Below are 26,176 nucleotides of genomic sequence, written 5' to 3' on the forward strand. Positions count from 1 at the left end.
ATCTAAGATGATTTTCTTTGCCTGTTGTATATGAGGGAGGAGGAGTGAAAACAAACAGGAGAGTGTAGATAAGAAAAGGACATAAAATAAGTTCTTGTAGTTTGATAACCACATTCCTCCTTAATTGAGGCTGATGATATTCTAGATCTGTACAATAGTTTTTGTCTTCTACCTTGTATATTTCATCACAATTATAAGTTTTAAGGCCGCATGTGATTTGCATTACTGTAACAGGACAGAAGATTCTCCAGTCACATGCTGGGGATTAAATCCTAGCTCTGTCATTTTATAATTGAATCTGGGATAGAAATTTAAAGTCAGCAATGAATGAAATTTATTTTTGTTTTTTATTAAAATTAACTTATTTATTTGGAATAGAAGAGAGAGACAGATCGATCAATTTTCCCAAATGTAACTGGCTTACTCACCAAATGCAACAGGCAGGCTGAAGCTAGAATCCAGGACTTCCACGTGAATGGGAGGTACTCATGTATTTGAGCCATTAACCTATTGCCTCCCAGGGTGCACATTATCAGGAAGATGGATATAAAGTAGAGGAACTGAGACAGGAACCAGGCACTCTTCTAAGGGATTCAGGTGTTCGAAGCAGCATATTAATCACCGTGTCATGTCTCCTTAGAGACTTCATTTTCTAATGGGTATAATTGTTGAAAACATGTATATCCCACTAGCTGTAATTGAGGTTATAAATTTATTTAATATAAATAAATATATTTGATAATTTTATCAAAGAGTATGCCAAAGTGCTTTATGCATATTTATAAAATATCTGGTGTGTAAACTATCAATACAGTTCCATTTCTCCCCATGTTCAGTTTTCCATATGTTGGTTATCTTATTCAATATTTTTATCTATTAAAGTAGTGATGCTTTATGTCACAAATATTTGAGAATCAGATATAAAGCATCTCTGTGCTGTTTTACAAGGCAAAGTTAATATGCATGCAAATTTTGCATGTAATTTAAAAGGGTTTAGGGACATAAAATTTATATGACAGCTAATGACCTATACAATGTACACTAAGAATTCACACAGATGTATAGAAATAAGATGACAATGGCTAACACTATTAATAAATATATGTACTGGAGTGTCATTGTTCTTTTATTTAAAATATAAAAGTACTTCCAAAGCTCATGGAAAAATGAGTTAAGAGATGAGCTTCTGGTACAAAGCAGTTTTGAAATACACACATAGTTGTTTTGTAATATTGATTTTACATGAAATTTTAAAGACTTCTTATACATAATCTGAAAGAATAACAAGAAATGTTGGGATCAATCCAAGACACTTGAAGAGGATCTGGGATATGCCACATTACTGTAATAAAAAAATGCAGTTAAAATAAATACATGTTGGCATGTACATGAGTTATGACATAATATCACCCTGAACTGTATGTTTTATCATCTCAAACTCAGTGTGCCCAGAATAATGATTATTTTCCCTACACTTGGCTGTGTATTTTAGTGAACATCATCAATCTTTTCTACAAAGGATTGATCTTACTGAAATGTATTCTACTTTGTCTTTACCTAATCAGTCATCAGTCCATATGGGATCAAGTTAAATAAAGTAAATTTAGCCTTTGTTCTATTCCCTCCTGGATGGTGATGGCATATGGACTGTGTGAAGGAATAATGAAGACTCTCCTACATCCTAAATCAGGGGTGAGTGTCTATACTACAGGCCACACAAGGCCTGCAAAATCAGTTGGCCCATCCATGCCAAGACTACCACAGACGGGACTCAAAATTCAGTAAATCTATAGCACAATTATTTTTAAGTTGATAATTTTGTGTGGCCCACAAATGATGTTATAAATATCCAGTGGCTCTTTGTAGAAGAACTCTTCTCAACCTTGCTAGCTGTACGGGATGCTGATTTTCCTTTCTAAAAGCTATTGTTCCCCAGACACCGTTATTGTGCAGAATGTGAAGGTATTTTATATGCAAGTATCTTCACTCTGTGTACACACTATCACTTCTCGTCTCCTACAAATTATTATCAATTTATTCTATTCTCTACCTGCCTGAGTTGGGCTATTAACCTTCTTTTCATCATTCCCTTCATGCCTCCCTCCTGTAGACACAGAAACACAAACAAGCACATTCATAACTGTTTTATAAAGGAGCTTACCCTCTTCCTCTGTACCCTGGTGATCATTCGTGCTGTTTCCTCCCCACCTACAATTACTTTTCCCCAACCACCTACTTCCATGGTCCTATACTAAAATCAGAAAAGCACATGTGGTATCACAGCTCCAGCTGTTAGACAGCCCTTACCTATTCTGAGATAGTTTGTTCTGAGCTGGGCTTGAGGTTAATTGACAGCAATACTGTCATTCTCACAATATAATGACATAAAATAGGTTTCCTTGATTTAGCATGCTTTTTTATCCATACTATTACAAATTAATTGACCACTTAATTTTAATGAAATCACTAATATCACATTTTCCTTCTTAGATATTTTCAAATTTTTGCTTTTAGATTTTATTCTAAAGCATTCACTACATTCTGTGGACATATTTCAAGAAACAAATTTGTTACTTAGCAGTTTAGACATATGTAAATTTGCTCCTAGAAAGATTAAAGCAATTTTTATCCCCATTAGCACTTTGTGAGAACCTGTAACATCTCAACAGCAAAACTACTACTGAAAGCCTCATTTGAAAAGTAAACATGCATGGTTACACTATTAATCTGTTAGTAGTGAATTTAATGGGACATTATTTGCTCCTTGTGCATAATATACTTGCTTTTGTGCATTTTATGTTATTTCTTTATGAACATTTTAATTTATTGGAGTATTTATGGTTTCCCATAAACATATAAGTAATTGTTACATAAGAATAAATGTTTAAGAAATATAGATTTTTAATAAACACATGACTTGTAGTTGCTGCAAATTATTTCTCCTGATTGCCAACTGTCAATATTATATATGTGATTAAATATTTTTCAATGTTTATATAGTAATATAAGAATATTTAACTAAGGGATAAGGCAAAAAGGCAGGCAACACTTTATTTAAACGTAACATGGAAGGGGGTAGTGCTGTGGCCTAGTGGATAAAATTTCTTCCTGGGACTCCAGCATCCAAAAAGGCAACGGTTCCTATCCAGGCTGCTCCACTTCCCATTCAGCTTCTGGCTAATGGCCTGGGAAAAGCAGCAGAAGATGGCTGAAGTATTTAGGCCTCTGCCACCCCCGTGGGAGATCCAGAAGCTCCTGGCTCCTGGCTTTGACCTGCCTCAGTCTTGGCCACTGTGGTCATCTGGGAAGTGAACCAGAAATCTCTCTATCACTCCTTCTCTCTCTATAACTCTGACTTACAAATAAAGAAATAAATGACTTTTTAAAAATATATCAGGGTGTTATGTAGTAGGTTTAAATAAACTTTTTTATTATCTAGGGAAATAGTCCTCTATTTGACTTAGCTATTTAATAACAATTAAAGGTCATGAGTCTATAAAGATGCATATTAAATTATAGTTTTCTGCTTAGTAAAGAGAAAGTGCTCTGAGAGAGATCACAGCTTATTGCCCTGTGCGATATTAATGGGTCTAATCTCTAAGTCAGCAAAATTTCAAAACGTCTTCCCTAGTGCACTATTCAAAGCCTTACTTTACAAAATGCTCTTTGAACCTGATCTGTTGCAATGTTTATGTTACTAATGAGATAATAAACCTTTGACATCTTCCTTTTATATATGAGACTCCTTTTTAAAATTATTTAAAATTATATTTTGAAAAATTTCACTGGTTCCACCAGTAGTCAGGCATTAGGGCACAAAAACTACATGGACTAAGAGGAGTACCTCATGGGCTGTTCACATAGGAGCAGGACTCTGGGTTTCTGAGGTGACTCACAATTAGCAGCAGAGCTTTAGTTTTACCGAGTTCTCACTTGAACTGATTGGGAATTTGGTTGAGCGGTCTGTGCGTGTGGTAGTAACTTTCAGGGGTAGGGTAGAGTTCACTGTCTGTGGTGAGCAATCACAGAAACTATTTGTTATTCTTTTTATTTTGTTTTCTGCTATCTGTTGGAGAAAAGCCTTGGTGCCCTTGGGCATGAAGAACAGCTCCTCTGAGAGAAATGCTTCGAATCCTTGTATGATTGTTTACTTTGGACCCATGGCAGAGGTTGTAGAATTGAAGATGCAGTGATGCTAGAACTAGTACTGAAACAGTATATTTACACTTTGAGTTTCTGCGTGGGTACAAACTGATGTGATCTTTACTAATTATATACTGAATCGATCTTCTGTATATAAAGATAATTGGAAATGAAAAAAAAAACTGGTGTTAAATTGAAAATGGCATGGAAAATTAATTTTTTTAAAAAAACATTATGTAGGATCTCTGTCTTTAATGTGCTGTACACTCTTATTTAATGCTATAACTAGTACTCACACAGTATTTTTTTTTTTCACTTTGTGTTGCTATATGGGGGCAAAATGTTGAAATCGTTACCTAATATATACTAAACTGATCTTCTGTATATAAAGAGAATTGAAAATGAATCATGATGTGATAGGAAGGGGAGAGGGAGCGGGAAAGGGGAGGGTTGTGGGTGGGAGGGAAGTTTTGGGAGGGGGAAGCCATTGTAGCCCATAAGCTGTACTTTGGAAATTTATATTCATTAAATAAAAGTTTAATGAAAAAAAATAAAAATAAATAAATAAATAAATGCAGAAAAAAAAGAATTGAAAATGTAAAATCTCTTTGGGTACATAATTTGAAAAAATCACTTTATCTCTCACAATCTGAGTGTAGAATACATACTTACTTCTGGAGGATATTATCAAATTTTCTTAAATTAGTTCTGTATGCATTATTTTATTTTGCATTGTGGTAAAAATACACATGAATTTAGCATTTTATGTTTTAATGTGTGTATTAAGTACATCAACAACATTGTACAGTCATCAGGATACCTAGTTTTGGAACTTCTTAACCAACCAAAAATAAATCTTATACTGGTTAATCAATCAATACTCATATTCCTTTACCCTCAACCATTGTTTACCTCTAACTAGGTCTCTGTTCTATGAATTTTGCTATAACGGTTATCTCATGCATATATAATCAGTATATATACGACTAGTGTGCCCAGTGATATTCACTTAGCATGATGTTTTCAGGATTCATTCATGCTGAGATATATTGTACATTGTATATATTAGTATTTTATTTCTTTGTATAGCTAGTAGTACCTGACTGTATGGATATACCATATTTTATACTTGCCTACGTTAATGAACATTTTGTTTTTGCCTTTTATCTGTGAATAATGCTACTAAAAGTATTTATGTATAAATTTTTATTTGTATCATTTTCAATTATTTGGACATATTCTTAGGAGTGAACTTGCTAGGTTGTATGCTAAATCTTTTCATGTTTTTGCGGAATTGCCAACTGCTTTTCACAGTGGCTCTCCTAGTTACATTTCTATCAACACTGTAGGGGCCAGGCATTTGGCACAGCAGCTAAGATGCCACTTAGCAGCCCTGCTTCATCCTGTTGGTGTGCACACTGGGAGGCAACAGCTGATGGCTCCAGTGGTTGGGTTCCTTCCACCCACACGGGAGATGCAGACTGAATTTCTGGCCTCTGGCTTTTGTCTGGCCCAGACCTGACTGTTGTAGGCATTGGGGGAGTGAATCAAGAGATGGATAAGTTCCTTCTGTCAATATATATCTCTCTCAAAAATGTGTTTTATAAGATGAATGTACTAGTGTGAGAATTACTATACATTTTCACCAATACTTGCTATTTTCTGTTTTTCATTAATGTTATTCTGTGATATGGTCTTATGATTTTGATTTGAGTTTCATGGATGACTTGTGATACTGATCATATTTTTGGGTTTGATATTAATTTGTATTTCTTTTTCGGAAAAAAGTCTAAGATGCTGACACTTATTAAAATTTAGTAATTGTCCTTTTGTTGTTTCTTGTAGGAGTTCTTTGTGTATTCTTGGTACTAGACACTTATCAAATACACAAGTTTTATATATATTTTCTCCCATTATATTTTTAAACTTTTTTTAAAAAAAGATTTATTTTATGTATTTGAAAGACAGAGTTACAGAGAGAGGTAGAGACACACAGAGAGATGTCTTCCACCTGCTGGTTCACTCCCTAGATGGCTACAACGGCCAGAGCTATGTCGATCCAAAGCCAGGAGCCAGGAGCTTCCTCTGGGTCTCCCAGGTGGATGCAGGGGCCCAAGGACCTGGGACATCCTCTACTGCTTTCCCATGCCACAGCAGAGAGCTGGATTGGAAGAGGAGCAGCCGGGACTAGAACCGGCGCCTATATGGGAATCCAGCACTTCAGGCCAGGACTTTAACTCTCTGTGCCACAGTGCTGGCCGCAACTCCTTTTTCTTTTTCTTTTTCTTTTTCTTTTTCTCTTTTTTTTTTTTTTTGAAAGATTTATTTTATTTGCTTGAAAGACAGAGTTACAGAGAGAGGTAGAGCCTGGGTGGCGGGTTGTCTTTCATCTGCTGGTTCACTCCCCAAATGACTGCGACTGTCAGAGCTGTGCCAATCTGAAGCCAGGAGCCAGGAGATTCCTCCAGGTCTCCCAGGTAGAGGCAGGGGCCCAAGGACTTGGGCCATCTTCTACTGCTTTCCCAGGCCACAACAGAGCTGGATCGGAAGTAGAGCAGCCGAGACCATAACCGCGCCCATATGAGATGCTGGCATTGCAGGCTGGTGTTTTAACCCACTGTGCCACAGAGCCAGGCCCTAAACTCTTGATTATGTTCTTTAATGCAGTTTCTTTTTTAAAACTTTGAGGAAATTCTATTATGTTTCTTTCAAATTTTTTACATTAGATTTATTAGAGAAGCAGATTATATTACATTACAGAAGCAGATTACATTAGATTTATATGAGAAGCAGAGTTACACACACGAACACACACACACAGAGCTGTCACCCTCCAGCCCACTCACTAAATGTCCACAATAGTCAAGACTTTTGACCAGGCAGAAGACAGGAGCTCAGAACACAATCCAAATCTATGTGGATGGCAGTGGCTCTACTACTTTACCCATTGCTTGCTGTAACCTAGACTGCATAGTAGCAGGAAGCTGCGAAAGGAAGCAGAGCCAGGACTCAAATGCTGACACTCTGTATGTCTTGGGTGTCTTAACCACTAGGGTATACCTACTCTGTAGTATTTTTGTTGTTGTTGTTGTTAGTCACACTGCTTTTGTATGTCATATCTAAGAAACTATTGCTAAATCAAAGTCATAAATTTGTACCCTCCTTTTAAAAAATAACATTTTTAGTTTTATACTAAGGTCTTGGTATGAGTTAATTTTTGGGTAGGATGTATGTAATGATTCCACTTACGAATGTCCAGTTTGCCAGTACCCTTTGTTGAAGAGATTATCTCCCTTCCCCTCCTTGAGTGATCTTGACACTCAGCCAAAAATGAAGTGACTACAGATCAATGAGTTTATTCCTGAATTCTAGCTTTATGCTATTATCAAATCCCCGATTGCTGTAGCTTTGTAGTAACTCTTGAAATTGGAAATTGTATGTTTCCCATTCTATTTTTTTCAAGATTTGTTATTCAGGATATTTATTACATTTTCTGAAAAACTACACTAGACATCTTTTAAAATGTAGGAGATAAAAAAAAAAGTCCTTGGCTTCACAAAAATTGTGTTTTTTGAATATTCAAACAATCTCTACTCTATTACTCTATTTTCCTTTTTATGAAGTTACAAGAAGATTCTTTTTGTATCCGCTTTTCAATTTCCCCTCTACATTATAAAATTAAAAAAAAAAACTTGGCTACATGGCAATATTGTATAAAAGATGTTTTCTCAAGTACATTTTATTTAAATCTCTCTTTTTCTGGTGTATTCCAGGCCCTCAGACTCTTTCTAAACACCTCAATTTTAATAGAATGTTCAGAAAGAAGAAAGGAGTTAATAAGCTTTATGCATCTTCTGCCCTTCATCAGAGAGAAGGCATCATTTTACTGGTTTTTAAGCTTCACGTTGATAGATATATATCCCAATTTGATGGAGTTTTTTGCTTTGGTTCCTTTGTTTTCTACTAAACATCATTCATAAATTACTTAATATAATACAAATTTATCAGGTACATTCAAAGAGCCAGATGAAAAAGATAAATAAGAGACTACAGCTTTCTATTTTTTTTTTTTTTTTGACAGGCAGAGTTAGTGAGAGAGACAGAGAGAAAGGTCTTCCATCCGTTGGTTCACTCTCCAATGGCTGCTATGGCTGGCGCACTGTGCTGATCCGAAGGCAGGAGCCAGGTGCGTCCTCCTGGTCTCCCATGCAGGTGCAGGGCCTAAGCACTTGGGCCATCCTCCACTGCACTCCAGGGCCACAGCAGAGAGCTGGACTGGAAGAGGAGCAACCGGGATAGAATCTGGCGCCCCACCGGGACTAGAACCCGCTGTGCCAGCACTGCAGGCAGAGGATTAACCTAGTGAGCCATGGCGCCAGCAAACTATAGCTTTCATTTTCCATTCAGACAATGGGAAAATATACCAACAATTGCAGTACCTGTTCACATGATAGACGGATTTATAGACCAACCTGTGGCAGGCTTGACAGAACCTATCTAATTATGGATGGTGAAACAGCTAAGAGAGGTTTCCTGAAGGTTATAGATCCTAGGTCAATGATTCTGAACCTAATTATGGTAAAACTGAACCAAAAAATTAAGAGGAGAGGAAGAAACACATCAAAATCATTGATTTAAGATATCATAGTAGGGTCTGGCATCGTGGCTTAGTGAGTAAAGCTGCCACTTGCGATGCTGGCATCTCATATGGATTGCTGGTTCATTCTCCAAATGGCTGCAGCTGGGCCAGGCCCTGCCATCATGTAGCACACCAGGGGTGGGTTCCTGAATCCTGGCTTTGCGTGGTCCAGACCTAGTTGTTGTGACCATCTGGGAGTTAACTAGCAGATGGAAGATCTCTCTTTCTCTGGCTCTCTATGTCTCTCTGCCTTTAAATAAATAAATCAATAAATCTTTAAAAAAAAAAAAACATGAGAATCTATATAAAGAATTTTTTAGGAAATTGCATATAAAAATATGCCATAGACCAGAATTTAGCTGTACATTCCTAATGCAAATGAGGGAAAATCTCCGTGGACAATGAATGTGATATACCTAAGAATGAATACATTCAAATTCTTTGCCCGTCACATAAGAGTGTAAATTTTTTTTTGTCTTCCTATCTGTATAAACAGGTCGATTTGGATTCCATACAAGATGAGATATTTCATTTTTCACAAAGAAAAGAAAAACTTTGGAAATAATGAAATGATTATGATCAAAAACAATGTTTCATGTTCATCTATAGACAGTGACTTCACATTAATATTTCCTGCTATATAGAGTCTCATCAGTGATTTATTTTTATCTCTAAATGAAATGAGTCTATTTTGAGATAATTCTCAATTTTCATTATAAAGAATAGCTCAATTTTATAATTATAAAATAATATTATCCCAATTCTCCAATATACATAAAATCCTCAAATTAATCAATTAAAGGTAAAACAGGTCAATCTACTAGTTCACTGACATTTGGAAATATGTTGAAATAACAGAAAATTTATTGGTATGTGTGTAGCAAAATTCTCTAAGAAAATCATAATAAGGATTTTCTAACTTTCTGTAATTATCTACACTTTTAAGAGGGCTATGCATAATTAAATAACCAATTCAATCAGATTCTTAAATAAAAATATTTACCTCTTCAGTGGGCAATACTGGTAAAACAACACATAAACATAAGATCTCATCACATGAGTTTTTTTTTTTTTTTTTTCAGTTGTGAGGCAAGAGGGCAAGAGCAAGAGAGAACGCTCTTATCTATTAGTCCAATCCGTGAATGCTCATTCTGGGAGCCAGGGGCTTAATCCATGTCTCCCACATGTGTAGACAGGAACTCAACTACTTCATTCACCCACTGCTGCCTTTTTGGCCTGCACTAAAAGGAAGTTGAAATTGGGAGCCAGTGCTGTGAATCAAATTCAGGTATTCCAACAAGGGATATGGAACCCTAACTGGCAGCACCTTTAACCCCTGGGCTAAGCTCTAACCCACACCACCTTTGGGACTGGTCATACCCATGCCTCTCTTAGGTCCTCATGGAACATCTCCTCATGCATGACACTGAAGTCATTATTCTCGAGCTTAATAACAAAAAAGCCAAAATATTCAATTTTAATATATGTTCTGAATGCCCCTTATAATATTCTACTTTATCCTTTTTCTCTAATATAAACTAGCAAGTTTTTATGCTAAAAGTCATTGAAGAAAATAGCTTAAATACATTATCTGTCCCTCTCCTTGCCCTGTGTTTCCTACTGCTCCTTGATCAAGATCTATTTCTGTCACAGTTGATAAAATCTGTAAGTACAGAAACCAGAGGCCTCATACATGAAATGCTATGGTACTGGCATTTCTTGAATGTCTCTCTTTTCTTATTCTGAGATCCTACTACTGAGTTATATAGCAAATACTACTGCTCTCTGAAAGAGTAAAAGAGAAGAGGAAATCAGAACAGCTTACAGTCCTCTAGAGGGATTCACTCAGGACAACCAACGAGAGCGGACAAGTTAGAGGTTCTGACCATGATAGACACATGAAAGGAAAGGCAAGAAAGACAACGGTGGAGAAACAAAGCTATGTGACTTCTGTGACTTGATGTTCTGTTTCAGAGCTTAAGCACAGTCTCAGATACTTCTAGGAGAGGATGAGAACAAGGAACGTATGCCTGAATTTCCATGTTGAACTCTGCAAAGTCACACCTTTTCAATTCATCTTACATCAATTTAATATATGTTTTACTAAATAATGCACAGTAATGAGGCAGAAGGCTTTATATCCAACTTATCCAGGTCACTTTAATTATTATATAATATATGGAAATTTTTGTGTATTTTACTGAGATGCTTGGAAAGCAGCTGCCTCAACTTTTGGCAGACACATCATGGTCCTCCTTTTTGATGACCAGGAACACTTAGGAGCAGGGGTTTTGCATTTTCTGCAAGGAATTCAGTTGTATGTGACCCCAAGAGGAGACAACTGGTGAGGTTCTAGGAGTACCTGAAGGCATGGAGAGAGAGAAAGGATTAGAAGGCCTTTTTAGTGAGATACTAGCAGAAAATTTCCCAGGTTTAGAGAAAGAAAGAGACATCCTAATACAGGAAGCTCATAGAACCCCTAATAAACATGACCAAAAGAGATCCTCACCACGACACGTCGTAATCAAACTCACCACAGTGAAACACAAAGAAAAGATCCTAAAATGTGCAAGAGAGAAACGCCAGATTACTCTCAGAGGATCTCCAATTAGACTCACAGCTGACTTCTCTTCAGAAACCCTGCAAGCTAGGAGAGAATGGCGAGACATAGCCCAGGTGCTAAGAGAGAAAAACTGCCAGCCCAGAATACTATATCCTGCAAAGCTCTCATTTATGAATGAAGGTGAAATAAAGACCTTTCACAGCAAACAGACATTGAAAGAATTTGTCGCCACTCGTCCAGCCCTGCAAAAGATGCTTAAAGATGTGTTACGTACAGAAACACAGAAACACGGTCACCAATATGAAAGAAGGTAAAGGTAGGAAACCTCACACCAAAAGATCACAGGAATCTCAAACCATATATTAGAAAGTATCTTTGGCTAATGGCAGGGCAAAGTTACTCCTTCTCAATAGTCACATTGAATGTTAATGGCTTGAACTGTCCAGTTAAAAGACACCGATTGGCTGATTGGGTTAAGGAACAAAACCCATCCTTTTGCTGCTTACAAGAAACCCATCTATCCAACAATGATCCATACAAGCTGAGAGTGAAAGGCTGGAAAAAGATATACCACGCCAACAGAAATGAAAAGAGAGCGGGCGTAGCCATCTTAATATCGGACAACATAAACTTTACCACAAAAACTGTTAGGAGAGACAAAGAGGGGCACTATATAATGATTAAGGGATCCATTCAACAGGAAGATATAACGATTATCAACGTATATGCACCTAATTACAGGGCACCAGCTTATTTAAAAGACTTGTTAAGGGACTTAAAGGGAGACTTAGACCCCAATACAATAGTACTGGGGGACTTCAATACTCCACTCTCAGAGATAGACAGATCAACAGGACAGAAGATCAACAAGGAGACAGTAGATTTAAATGACACTATAGCCCAAATGGATCTAACAGATATCTACAGAACATTTCATCCTACATCTAAGGACTTTACATTCTTCTCAGCAGTACATGGAACCCTCTCTAGGATTGACCACATACTAGGCCATAAAGCAAGTCTCAGCAAATTCAAAATAATTAGAATCATACCATGCAGCTTCTCAGACCACAAAGGAATGAAATTGGAAATTGGCAACTCAGGAATCCCTAGAGCACGTTCAAACACATGGAGATTGAACAACATGCTCCTGAATGAACAATGGGTCATAGAAGAAATTTAAAGAGAAATCAAAAATTTTCTGGAAGTAAATGAGGATAACAGCACAACATACCAAAACCTATGGGATACAACAAAAGCAGTGTTAAGAGGAAAGTTTATATCAATAGGTGCCTACATCAAGAAATTGGAGAGGCACCAAATAGATGAGCTTTGAAGTCATCTCAAGGATCTAGAAAATCTTCAGCAAACCAAACCCAAACCCAGTAGGAGAAGAGAAATAATTAAAATCAGAGAAGAAATCAACAGGATTGAATCCAAAAAAACATTACAAAAAATCAGCCAAACGAGGAGCTGGTTTTTTGAAAAAATAAACAAAATTGACACCCCATTGGCCCAACTAACTAAAAAAAAGAAAAGACCCAAATCAATAGGATCAGAGATGAAATGGGAAACGTAACAACAGACGCCACAGAAATAAAAAGAATCATCAGAAATTACTACAAGGACTTGTATGCCAGCAAACAGGGAAATCTATCAGAAATGGACAGATTCTTGGACACATACAACCTCCCTAAATTGAGCCAGGAAGACATAGAAAACCTAAACAGACCAATAACTGACACAGAAATTGAAACAGTAATAAAGGCCCTCCCAACAAAGAAAAGCCCAGGGCCAGATGGATTCACTGCTGAGTTCTACCAGACATTTAGAGAAGAACTAACTCCAATTCTTCTCAAACTATTCAGAGCAATCGAAAAAGAGGGAATCCTCCCAAATTCTTTCTATGAAGCCACCATCACCTTAATTCCTAAGCCAGAAAGAGACGCAACATTGAAAGAGAATTACAGACCAATATCCCTGATGAACATAGATGCAAAAATACTCAATAAAATTCTGGCCAATAGAATGCAACAACACATCAGAAAGATCATCCACCCAGACCAAGTGGGATTCATCCCCGGTATGCAGGGATGGTTCAACATTCGCAAAACAATCAACGTAATACACTACATTAACAGACTGCAGAAGAAAAACCATATAATTCTCTCAATAGACGCAGAGAAAGCATTTGATAAAATACAACACCCTTTCATGATGAAAACTCTAAGCAAACTGGGTATGGAAGGAACATTCCTCAATACAATCAAAGCAATATATGAAAAGCCCACGGCCAACATCCTATTGAATGGGGAATAGTTGGAAGCATTTCCACTGAAATCTGGTACCAGACAGGGATGCCCACTCTCACCACTGCTATTCAATATAGTTCTGGAAGTTTTGGCCAGAGCTATTAGGCAAGAAAAAGAAATTAAAGGGATACAAATCGGGAAGGAAGAACTCAAACTATCCCTCTTTGCAGATGATATGATTCTTTATTTAGGGGACCCAAAGAACTCTACTAAGAGACTGCTGGAACTCATCGAAGAGTTTGGCAAAGTAGCAGGATATAAAATCAATGCACAAAAATCAACAGCCTTTGTATACACAGGCAATGCCACGGCTGAGGAAGAACTTCTAAAATCAATCCCATTCACAATAGCTACAAAAACAATCAAATACCTTGGAATAAACTTAACCAAAGACGTTAAAGATCTCTACGATGAAAACTACAAAACCTTACAGAAAGAAATAGAAGAGGATACCAAAAAATGGAGAAATCTTCCATGCTCATGGATTGGAAGAATCAATATCATCAAAATGTCTATTCTCCCAAAAGCAATTTATACATTCAATGCAATACCCATCAAGATCCCGAAGACCTTCTTCTCAGATCTGGAAAAAATGATGCTGAAATTCATATGGAGACACAGAAGACCTCGAATAGCCAAAGCAATCCTGTACAACAAAAACAAAGCCGGATGCATCACTATACCTGATTTTAGGACATACTACAGGGCAGTTGTTATCAAAACAGCATGGTACTGGTACAGAAACAGATGGATAGACCAATGGAACAGAATAGAAACACCAGAAATCAATCCAAACATCTACAGCCAACTTATATTTGACCAAAGATCCAAATCTAATCCCTGGAATAAGGACAGTCTATTCAATAAATGGTGCTGGGAAAATTGGATTTCCACGTGCAGAAGCTTGAAGCAAGACCCATACCTATCACCTTACACAAAAATTCACTCAACATGGATTAAAGACTTAAATCTACGACCCGAAACCATCAAATTATTAGAGAGCATTGGAGAAACCCTGCAAGATATAGGCACAGGCAAAGACTTCCTGGAAAATACTCCAACAGCACAGGCAGTCAAAACCAAAATTAACATTTGGGATTGCATCAAATTGAGAAGTTTCTGTACTTCAAAAGAAACAGTCAGGAAAGTGAAGAGGCAACCAACAGAATGGGAAAAAATATTCGCAAACTATACTACAGATAAAGGATTGATAACCAGAATCTACAAAGAAATCAAGAAAATCCACAACAACAAAACAAACAACCCACTTAAGAGATGGGCCAAGGACCTCAATAGACATTTTTCGAAAGAGGAAATCCAAATGGCCAACAGACACATGAAAAAATGTTCAAGATCACTAGCCATCAGGGAAATGCAAATCAAAACCACAATGAGGTTCCATCTCACCCCGGTGAGAATGGCTCACATTCAGAAATCTACCAACAACAGATGCTGGAGAGGATGTGGGGAAAAAGGGACACTAACCCACTGGTGGTGGGAATGCAAACTGGTTAAGCCACTATGGAAGTCTGTCTGGAGATTCCTCAGAAACCTGAACATAACCCTACCATACAACCCAGCCATCTCACTCCTTGGAATTTACCCAAAGCAAATTAATTTGGCTAATAAAAAAGCCATCTGCACATTAATGTTTATTGCAGCTCAATTCACAATAGCTAAGACCTGGAACCAACCCAAATGCCCATCAACAGTAGACTGGATAAAGAAATTATGGGACATGTACTCCATAGAATACTATACAGCAGTAAGAAACAACGAAACCCAGTCATTTGCAACAAGATGGAGCAATCTGGAAAACATCATGCTGAGTGAATTAAGCCAGTCCCAAAGAGAAAAATATCATTTGTTTTCCCTGATCGGTGACAACTGAGCGCCAAAGGGGAAACCTGTTAAGTGAAATGGACACTATAAGCAACAATGAACTGATCAGCTCCTGTCCTGACTTTAGATGTACCATGTAATACTTTATCCTTTTTAGTATTTGTTGTTGTTGTTGTTGTTCTAGTACTATTGGTTGAACTCAGTAATTAACACACAATTATTCTTAGGTGTTTAAATTTTAACTGAAAAGTGATCCCTGTTAAATCTAAGAGTGGAAAAAGAGAGGGAGGAGATGAACAATTTGGAACATGCTCAATCGGAGTGGCCGCAAATGGTTGAGTTAGAAATGTGCCAGGGGATTCCAACACAATCCCATCAAGATGGCATGTACCAATGCCATCGCACTAGTCCAAGTGATCAATTTCAGCTCACAATTGATAGCTCTGATAGGTCTAAGAGTCAAAGAGATCACACAAACAAGACAAGTATCTGCTAATACTAACTGATAGAATCAAAAAGGGAGAGAAAGATCCAACATGGGAAGTGGGATACACAGCAGACTCATAGGATGGCAGATGTCCTAAACAACACTCTGGCCTCAGAATCAGCCCTCAAGGCATTCAGATCTGGCTGAAGAGCACATGAGAGTATAGCAGGCATGGAAAGCCAAGATATCATGGAAAAAAAAAAAAAAGACCTAAATGAATGATCTCTGTGAGTGAGATCCCAGTGGAAAGAACGGGGCCATCAAAGAAGGAGGTACCCTTCTCCGAAGGGAGGAGAGAATTTCCACTTTGACTATGACCCTATCGGAATAAGATCAAAGTCAGCGAACTCTAAAGGCTTCCATAGCCCTGGCAACTCATGACTAGAGCCTAGGGAGATTACTGACGCCATGAACAGGAGTGTCAAATTGTTAAATCAGCAACAGGAGTCACTGTGTACTTACACCCCATGTGGGATCTGTCCCTAATGTGTCGTCTAAAGCCAAGTGATGCTATAACTAGTACTGAAACAGTATTTTTATACTTTGCGTTTCTGTGTGGGCACAAACTGATGAGGTCTTTACTAATTATATACTGAAGTGATCTTCTGTATATAAAGAGAATTGGAAATGAAAAAAAAAAAAACAACCTGGTGTTAAAATGGAAATGGCAAAAAAAAAAAAAAAACAAAACAAAACAAAAAAAAACTACTACATATGGCCAGCACCACGGCTCACTAGTAAAAAAGGAAGGCAGAGGGGGTTCGAGGGGAGGAAGGGTGTGAAGTATGTTATGTTCTTAAAACTGCATATATGAACTACATGAACTCTGCTCTCTATAAAATAAAAACTTATATAAAAAGCATGGCTTCATATTCATTTAATTATTTATCCTATCTTTAAGTAACTCCAATAATATTACAAACAGTAAATTTTGGGACTTTTATCTCTAGAATAATAAGTGGCTATGGTTGTATTTATTTAAACTGAATGAAATTTATCCTTCTTGTTGGTCAAAGAGTTACAGTTTTTATGTAAAATAAATAAAAATATATCTAATATTGCATAAGCATCCTTTTGACTCCAAAAATTATTTTCTTCTCAATCTATTCATAGCATGTTTTCTGAAACACTATAAGAAAAATTATTCTGTCTGCTATATTCATAATAATGGTTTTACATTTTAAAAAATGAGTAATAATAAAAAGAGCACTTATCAATGGTGCAGCCATTTCATTATTAAATGAAAACAATCAATTGCTATAACAGAATAATCTACAGAGTATACATATCACAGTCATGTAGCATTACATTACATAGCTATGGTAATTATCATTTTTTAAAGATTGTATTTATTTATTTGAGAGGTAGAGTTATAGACAGTGAGAGGGAGAGACAGAGAAAGGTCTTCCATCCACTGGTTCACTCCCCAAATTGGCACAATGGCTGAAGCTGTGCCAATCCAAAGCCAGGAGCCAGGTGTTTCTTCCTGGTCTCCCACACGGGTGCAGGAGCCCAGGTACTTGGGCCATTTTCTACTGCCTTCCCAGGCCATAGCAGAGAGCTGGATTGGAAGAGGGGCAGCCAGGACTAGAACCAGCACCCATATGGGTTGCTGGCAAAGCAGGTGGAGGATTAACCTACTGCGCCGCAGCTCCGGCCCTCATTCCTGTTACTTCCTGACAAGGTGGCCATAGAATTAAATGAAGATTTTCTATAGCTACAATTTTAAACTGTTTAAAATGCTATTTTAACCATGTTTAATGAAAATTAAAGTCATTAAAACATTCTAGAAATGCCATATTTATTTTTGCATTTATTATGTCTACAATTTGATTATATTACAGCAGTAAAACAATGTCTGACATAGGAAGTAAAAGAGAATAAGTTTCAGAGATTTGTAAATAAGGAAATTATCAATGAGTAGCAATTTGGGAAAAAAGAGCCTATGGTAATTACTTGAAAATATGTATGAAGACAAGCAGCATTCACATACGTATCATAATTTTGAGAGCTTTATTATTTTAAGATTCTACATTAAGTAGATTGGAAACATACCACAGTTTTTGAGTGGTGCTCATTTAATATAATATAAAGCCAAGCTATAAATCTTTATAGCCCAATCAGTGTCAACAACTAATCTATCAATATTACTATTAAATGAATAGTATAATCACATAAATTCAAAGAGGTAAGCAAAGATTAGCATGATAGAAGCCTTATAAAACGTAGTAATGCCACATAAATTCCTTTTGCTGATGTAATCATAGCATCCAATATCCCTAATATTTATATTGCCAATTTAAAAACCACAGGAACTATTCAACATCCCAAAAGCAAGACTTAAAAAAAAAACTGTTTATAGAATTTTATCATAACATTTTTTTTTTGACAGGCAGAGTGGATAGTGAGAGAGAGAGACAGAGAGAAAGGTCTTCCTTTTTGCCGTTGGTTCACCCTCCAATGGCCGCCGCAGCCAGCACATCGCGCTGATCCGAAGCTTGGAGCCAGGTGTTTCTCCTGGTCTCCCATGCAGGTGCAGGGCCCAAGCACTTGGGCCATCCTCCACTGCCTTCCCGGGCCATAGCAGAGAGCTGGCCTGGAAGAGGGGCAACCGGGATAGAATCCGGCGCGCCCTGACCGGGACTAGAACCTGGTGTGCCGGTGCCGCAAGGTGGAGGATTAGCCTGTTGAGCCACGGCGCCGGCCTATAAACAGTTTTTTCATTCAGCAAAAGCCATTTAATATGCTATAGGATAACAAAATTCTAGGAATTTTATCTGATTTTAAATTTAAAAATAAAATTTATTAAATTAAATTAACAAATGTTCACTACTTTTTAAATAAATGTATATCTACACCAACCAGCTTTCCAGTAAAAGCACTATTGGTAAACTACAAAATGAATAAACACTATAAAATTATTAAGACTAGAAATAACAATAGCCTTTCTGGCAGCACCAAGGTGTCCACAAACTCTTTCCATCACTCTATGCCCTTTACAAAGTGACTATTCCTGCAATCAGAAGGTAGAGTTAACTTTTCAGCCCCTTGAATCTGAGTGAAGCGCTGTCATGTGTGTCAGCTACGGGGACATACGTAAACTCATTACAAACTGAGCAATGAGAAACATCGTCACACCAAGGCTTCCTCTCTCTTGTTGCTGAAATCCATTTTGTCAGTACATGCTCAAGCTCAGAGACCAGATGGAGTACCTCCTCGATTGTGGTCAACCAAGATAGACATGTGAGGACATTCTAGGTTAAATACCACTATACCAGGATGTATAAACAAGAACTGCCTTGTTAATGAATAACATTTAGAGAAATAATAATGCTTTCGGCTTTAAGATACTAAGTTCTGGATAAAGCTATTTACTTATTTGAGAGGCAGAGAGAAGAAGGTGTTAGCTGCTGGTTTGCCTCTCAAATGCATGCTAGGCCCCTAGTTTGATGGCAGGAACCCCCTCATTTATATCATCTCAGTTCCCCTCCAGGGTCTGCATTAGTAGGAATCTGATGTTAGGGGCAGAGCTGGTTCTCAAACCTAGATATTCTGATAAAGGATATGGGACTCTTAACCAGTCAAATTTGTCTACTCCAAAAAATATTCATGTTTTCCACAAAATCAGTTTAGCTGAACCACTCATTATGTAACATTTGCATGCAATTAAAAATTTTTCATAACCATCATAAAATCAAAGATAATATATAAACTTCAACATGATTAAAGCAAAACATTAAATTAAATGTGTTTATGTTATAACATGATGTAAAGTTCTTAATCAAAATAAAATATGTCCAAATAGAAATTAGGAAACTACCTATTAATTTCATGAGCTCTGAAATGACACACAAGATTAGATGTTTCACTACTTAGCCAATTAAACATTATTTCAAATAAAATACAAGGATCTGAGAAACATTAGCATTGATTTATTTGCAAAAGCCTTTACCTCAGCTGGGTGATTCTTCCATGGATCCTGTTTGTTAAGTTCTGTTATCGGGCATAGTCAGGAGGATTTTCATTCTAACTTCCTGTTAGTTTCAGATGATCCAATCTGAAAGCCCGGGAAGGACATTGTGGCCCAGCAGCCTAAGCTGCTACTTGGAATGCCTGTATTCTGGATCCAGGTGCTGGTTCAAGTCCTAGATACTGCTCTTCCCATCTGCCTGCTAATGTGACTGGGAGGACATGAACACTGTCTCAAGTACTTCAGTCCTTCTACCCATGTGGGAGATCTGGATGGAGTTTCTCAATCCTGGTTTTGGCCTTGCCCAGCCCCAGCTGTTGTAGGCATTTGGGGAGTGAACTAGCAAATTCAAGATCTCCCCTCGCTTTTGCTCTCGTTCTCTCTCTACCTTTTAAATAAATAAATCTTTAAAGAAAAAAAAAAAAACCAGGAAGCCAATAGAGTAGCAGTGTGGTAAGCTGAGGAAAACAAAACAAAAAAATAGATACTTGTAGCCAATCACAGCTAGATTAATATAGCAATGACAACATGGTGTTACATCAGCACTGATTTAAATAAAGGAGAAAACCCAATAAATACTATGGCTAATCTGAATTATGGTCAAGGCCATTCACCAATTTTAGGTAATGGTACTTGACTTACTTTATGATAAAATATAAAATAAGAAACATTTTTTTGTATCAGATCAAATGAAACTTGGAAAAACAGCATATGAGAATGAAAAAAAGCTCAACACTAAACAGATACCCATAATAATAAATGACATTGTTGTCCTCTGCAAGTAATAGAGGATAAAAAAAGCAGAAAGACAGGCAATAAAGCTGACTAGAATATTGGACAAATTTGCTAACTAGAAATGACTAGTACTTTCTCTCCTCATAAAGGACAAAATCAAAGAAGAAAAACAGTACCTTTGACCCCAGAGTACATGAGGCCAAGTGCCACAGTGCAGCTGGGGGTTGGGGGTGGCAGAAGCATCATGCAGAACATAGACACAGAATGGCTTTCTGAAGAACTGATCTGGAATAGGATTGGTGCAGCAGGTAAGGTGCCTCTCGGGTACCTGCACCCTGCATCAGAGGCCCCGGTTTAGAATCCAGTCTATGCTTCCAGTGTAGCTTCCTGTTAATGGTCACTCTGGGAGACACTAGGTGATGGCTCAAATACTTGAATCCCTGCCACCCATGAGGGAGAGCAGGATTTGATTGTAGGCTTCTGACTTCAGCATGGCCTGGATCAGTTGCTACAGGTATTTGGGGAGTAAACCAGTGGATGGATATGGATTTTCTGTCCCTCTCTCCCTCTCCCCCCATCCCTCTTTCCCTCTCCTCCTCTCTCCCTCTCTTTCCCACTAAGACCAATTAAGAATAAGAATAAAAGTGATCTAACCACATAGCATTTCCCATCACATTTCTGCAGTGGAGCCTAATCCTGATCCAAAGACCTCTATCAATGAGGAAGGGTAAAAGACCACCCCAGAAGTGTGCCCTATTGACATAGATGCCTGAAATATTTGCCTCAAGGGAATCCCGCAGCCCTCACTGGTCCTTGGTCCCATATGGCGTGCTTTGGGGGAATTCACCCCACTTCAATGTCCTGGACATAGAGACAAATTGTGTGTTCTCCTACCTAGGCTCCTACCCCTAATGCCTCCTTTTACTCTCACTACCTGGGATTATATGAAGCATCAACTCACATGTGAATATAAAGAAATTCTTAGAATAATGGATTTCTCACCAGAAAGTATATGGCTTACAAGATCATGGGACAATATATTCAAAGTCCAGAAAGAAAAAAATAATACTCACAAAACAACAGTCAACAAAAAATACTAAGCCTAGTATTCTTTGACATATTCAGTATTCTGAAATATTTCAGTATTCTGAAAGCCAATTTTCAGAAATGAAGGAGGAATAAAGCATTTCCAAGCAAGCAAAAACTAAAGGGCATTCATCACCACCAGATCAAAACTTAGAAGAAAACATTAACAGTCATTCACTAGAAGTACTCTCCACCCCCCAAAAAGTAACTAATGTCATCACAAGACAGTCAGTATGAACCTCACTGATAGAACAGACACTCCAGAGAGAACCAGGAAAGTGTTCAAAACACTCAATACAGTAAGTGACCTATGCCGTGCTCCACTTCCAATCCAATTCCCTGCTACAAGTCCAGAACAGCAGTGGAAGATGGCCCAAGTACTTGAGCCCCTGCCAACCACAAAAGAGACCCAGATGAAGCTCCTGTGTTGGCCTGGCCCAGTCCTGGACATTGTGGCCATCTGGGGAGTGAACCAGCAGATGGAAGATCGATCTCTCTCTCTCTCTCTCTGCCTCTCCTCTCTTTCTCACTCTCACTGTGACTTTGCCTTTCAGGTACATAAAGAAATCTTTTAAAGAATCACAATAATATATTATCCTAGTCACAATCATTGTTATTTAAAAGAAAAAAATAAAACGAATGCTCATGAGGGTGGGAATAAAGAACTTTCAAACATTTTTGGTGGGTTTGTAAATTAACATAATCATTATGTAGAACAGTACTGTTTCCTTCAGAAACCAAAAATAAAATTACTGTGATTCATCTATCCCACTGCTTGATATATGGTCAAAGAAAATTAAATCAGAACATCAAAGAGATACCTGCACTAATATCTCACAATAGGTAAGTTATGGGATCAACTAAGATATACATACATGGGTTATGAATAATGAAAATGTGCTACACAAATGCAATGGAATATTAGTCAGCCATAAAAAGAATGGAATCAAGTCATTTTCAGGAACATGGATGGACATTGAAGACATTGTATTGTATGACAAAAGCTAGGCAAAGAAATACAAATATTGTATATTCTCACATGTGGAAGCTAAAAATCAATTACATATAAGGAATGGGCAGAACAGTCATCATTAGAAGAGCAGAGCAGAGGGGCAGAAAGACAGATGGAGACTGGATTTCAGGTACCAAAATATGGTTATATACAGCACAGCAGAGTGAGAACAGCTGAAAACTCATTACATATTGCATAAAGGTTGGGAGGGTGAAGTTTGAAGGTTTCTAACACAATGAAATGATAAATATTTAAGGAGCTAGAGATGCTGATATCTTGATTTGAATTAAATTTTGTATACAGTAATAAGTAATCATACTGTACCCCGTAAACATTTTCAGTTATTCTATGTCACAAAAGACATAAAATGCTACTGTATTACTACTCATTGTGTTAAATGTTAACTTCACTAATAAGCCTCAAAAAATGAAAGGTCAGTCATTAATTATGCCTAAAATATATTGAAGGGGAATAAATACTCATTTGAATTTCAAGAAATAAGAAAAAGATAAAAAGACAAAATGAATTTGTTAAATATTTTTTCAGGAATAAACACTACCATAGTAAATTCTACTTAATCATCATTATTACAGCACTTTGGGGAAGAAAGCAGTGAGTGCCTGCCACTAAAACATGGCATTTAATTACGTTCCTCTTACTGTCTGCTTCCATACTCTGAAGTCATTCAGGTTTCCAAATTAATACATTTGTAAGCTGGCTAAAGACTAGCACCAAGTAATTCAGTTTCAGAGAGGTGTGAGGGTCAAAGAAACAGATCAGCAGCACAAGGTACATTTTAATAGTTCAAAACCTTTACTGACTTTTCGGAAAATCCTAGAGAAGAATCTAAATATATAATTCTTTCTTTGCCACTATGCATTTTTCTAGACTTGGACAAACATCTCCAGTATCTTCAGGATTGTTTCTCTCTGCCCACTCCTTTTAAGAGCAAACAAGAAAGCACCTGAAACTAAGAGGAAGAGAAAGTAAAGCTCTTTGGCAGTGAGGGATCAGGACTAACATTGGGATAGTGCAGTGAACTGCAGTTCTGTCCTATGACATATGCTTGTTGTAATAAGTTTAAAAGCACAGGAAAATTAATATAAATTTAAATTTAAATCATATTCATTCCTCCTGCTTAAGTCTGCTATCTGGACATGTATTCTATTAACAAATAGGTGCCATTTTCCATTAAAATATATTGTTCTACTTAAAATATTTATCTATTTCAAAGAAAGAGAGGGAGAGATATGGAAGGAGGGATGGAGAAGGTAGTTCCATCCAGTAATTCACTCTCCAAATGACTGTACAAACTGGGACAGAACCAGGCTTAGGCAGGGAGTCAATAATTTAATTCAGATCTCCTGCATGTGTGCCAGGTACCCAAGTACTTGTCCCATTACTATCTGCCTTCCATTATGCACATGAGCAGGAAACTCGAATCTGGAGCAGAGCTTGGACTCCAACACAGGCACTGTGGTGTGGAATGTGTGTGTCTTGAGTTGCATGTTAACTTCTATGCCAAACACCTGTCTCTCCATCATTTTTTATCGATCCAAGATGGCGGGGTCCAGACGAAGGGGTCCCCAGGCCAGAGTTCGGCCGCTTCTCTGCGCCCTGCTGCTGTCGCTCAGTTGCTTGGTCTGGGGCGACGGCGTGGGAGGCGACCCCTCGGCCCCCGGCGCCGCTGGCACCCAGGGCATGCTGCCGCATCGCCGTTTCGAGTACAAATTCAGCTTCAAGGGGCCGCACCTGGTGCAGAGCAATGGGACCGTGACCTTCTGGGCCCACGCGGGGAATGCTATTCCAAGTTCAGATCAAATTCGAATAGCACCATCTTTAAAAAGCCAAAGAGGATCAGTGTGGACAAAGACAAAAGCAGCCTTTGAGAACTGGGAGTTGGAGGCGACATTTCGAGTGACTGGAAGAGGTCGAATTGGAGCTGATGGCCTAGCAATTTGGTATACAGAAAATCAAGGCTTGGAGGGCCCAGTGTTTGGAGCAGCTGACATGTGGAATGGTGTTGGAATATTTTTTGATTCTTTTGACAATGATGGAAAGAAAAATAATCCTACGATAGTAATTATAGGCAACAATGGACAAATCCAATATGACCATCAAAATGACGGTGCTAATCAAGCTTTAGCGAGTTGCCAGAGGGACTTCCGTAACAAACCCTACCCTGTGCGGGCAAAGATAGTGTATTACCAGAAAACACTGATGGTAATGATCAATAATGGCTTTACACCAGATAAAAATGATTATGAATTTTGTGCCAAAGTGGAGAATATGATCATCCCCCAACAAGGACATTTTGGAATATCTGCTGCGACTGAAGTCTTGCAGATGACCATGACGTCCTTTCTTTTCTGACTTTCCAGTTGACAGAGCCTGGAAAAGAGCCACCCACACCAGACAGAGATATTTTGGAAAAAGAAAAAGAAAAGTACCAGGAGGAATTTGAGCACTTCCAGCAAGAATTGGATAAAAAGAAAGAGGAATTCCAGAAGGGCCACCCCGACCTCCAAGGCCAGCCTGCGGATGAAATATTTGAGAGTGTAGGAGATCGGGAGCTAAGACAAATCTTTGAAGGACAGAATCGGATCCATCTTGAAATCAAGCAGCTGAACCGACAGTTAGATATGATTCTTGATGAGCAGAGACGCTACGTCTCTTCACTGACAGAAGAGATCTCTAAAAGAGGAACTGGAGTCCCAGGACAGCACGGGCATATCACACAGCAAGAAGTGGATAATGTTGTGAACACTCAGCAGGAGATTCTGAGACAAGTAATCAAAGCTATAGCTAATGCATCTGTTTTTTCTTAATTCCTGGACTTAATTGACTATATCTTATATATTTATACACCTTAGTCAATTTGAGATAAAGATCACTTATTTTTTTCAGAAATTTACTGATTCAAATCAATTATGATTTCTAAGTGAATATTATTTCAAAGTAGACTTAAATGTTATTGAGTAAAAATTGTGCTATATCTTTCAGTGAATTTATTAAGTACAAACCCAAGGAAAAGCAGAGGGGGATTATGGGAGAAGTACAGCACAGGTAAAATCATGACCACAATAAATGATGAGTCTTTACAGTGAAGAGGAAGCTGATTGTGACAAAACATGAAGAGAGCAATATTTATAGTCATTGCAACTCAGTCTATTTTGATAGCTGTGCCCAGAACACAGGAAGAAAAGCGTGGGATGATGCTACTGGTACTGGTTACAATTTGTGTTTACAAGCCATGCTGTGAGACCATCATGGCTACTGTAGACCCCTGACATTGGACAGGGGAGGTGTCCATGTCCCTGGCCTTTTAAAATACTGTCACTTAATTTTTGTAATGTTTCATTTGTACAAACAATTTCACATCTAAAC

The 26,176-nt window shown here is 37.8% G+C and overlaps 2 protein-coding genes across 2 annotated transcripts in view; one reads left to right on the plus strand and one right to left on the minus strand.

Annotated features, from left to right (window-relative positions):
• SGCZ (sarcoglycan zeta) overlaps positions 1-26,176 on the minus strand; it is a 1,230,796-nt gene that overhangs the window by 164,292 nt on the left and 1,040,328 nt on the right. The window lies entirely within an intron of this gene.
• LOC133775437 (protein ERGIC-53-like) lies at positions 24,350-25,617 on the plus strand. The gene is given in 2 exon segments (XM_062213784.1): positions 24,350-25,121; positions 25,124-25,617. Coding segments are annotated over 2 exon segments (1,266 nt in total).

This window comes from Lepus europaeus, chromosome 16 (assembly GCF_033115175.1).
Source record: "Lepus europaeus isolate LE1 chromosome 16, mLepTim1.pri, whole genome shotgun sequence".
Classification (NCBI taxonomy): Eukaryota; Metazoa; Chordata; class Mammalia; order Lagomorpha; family Leporidae; genus Lepus; species Lepus europaeus.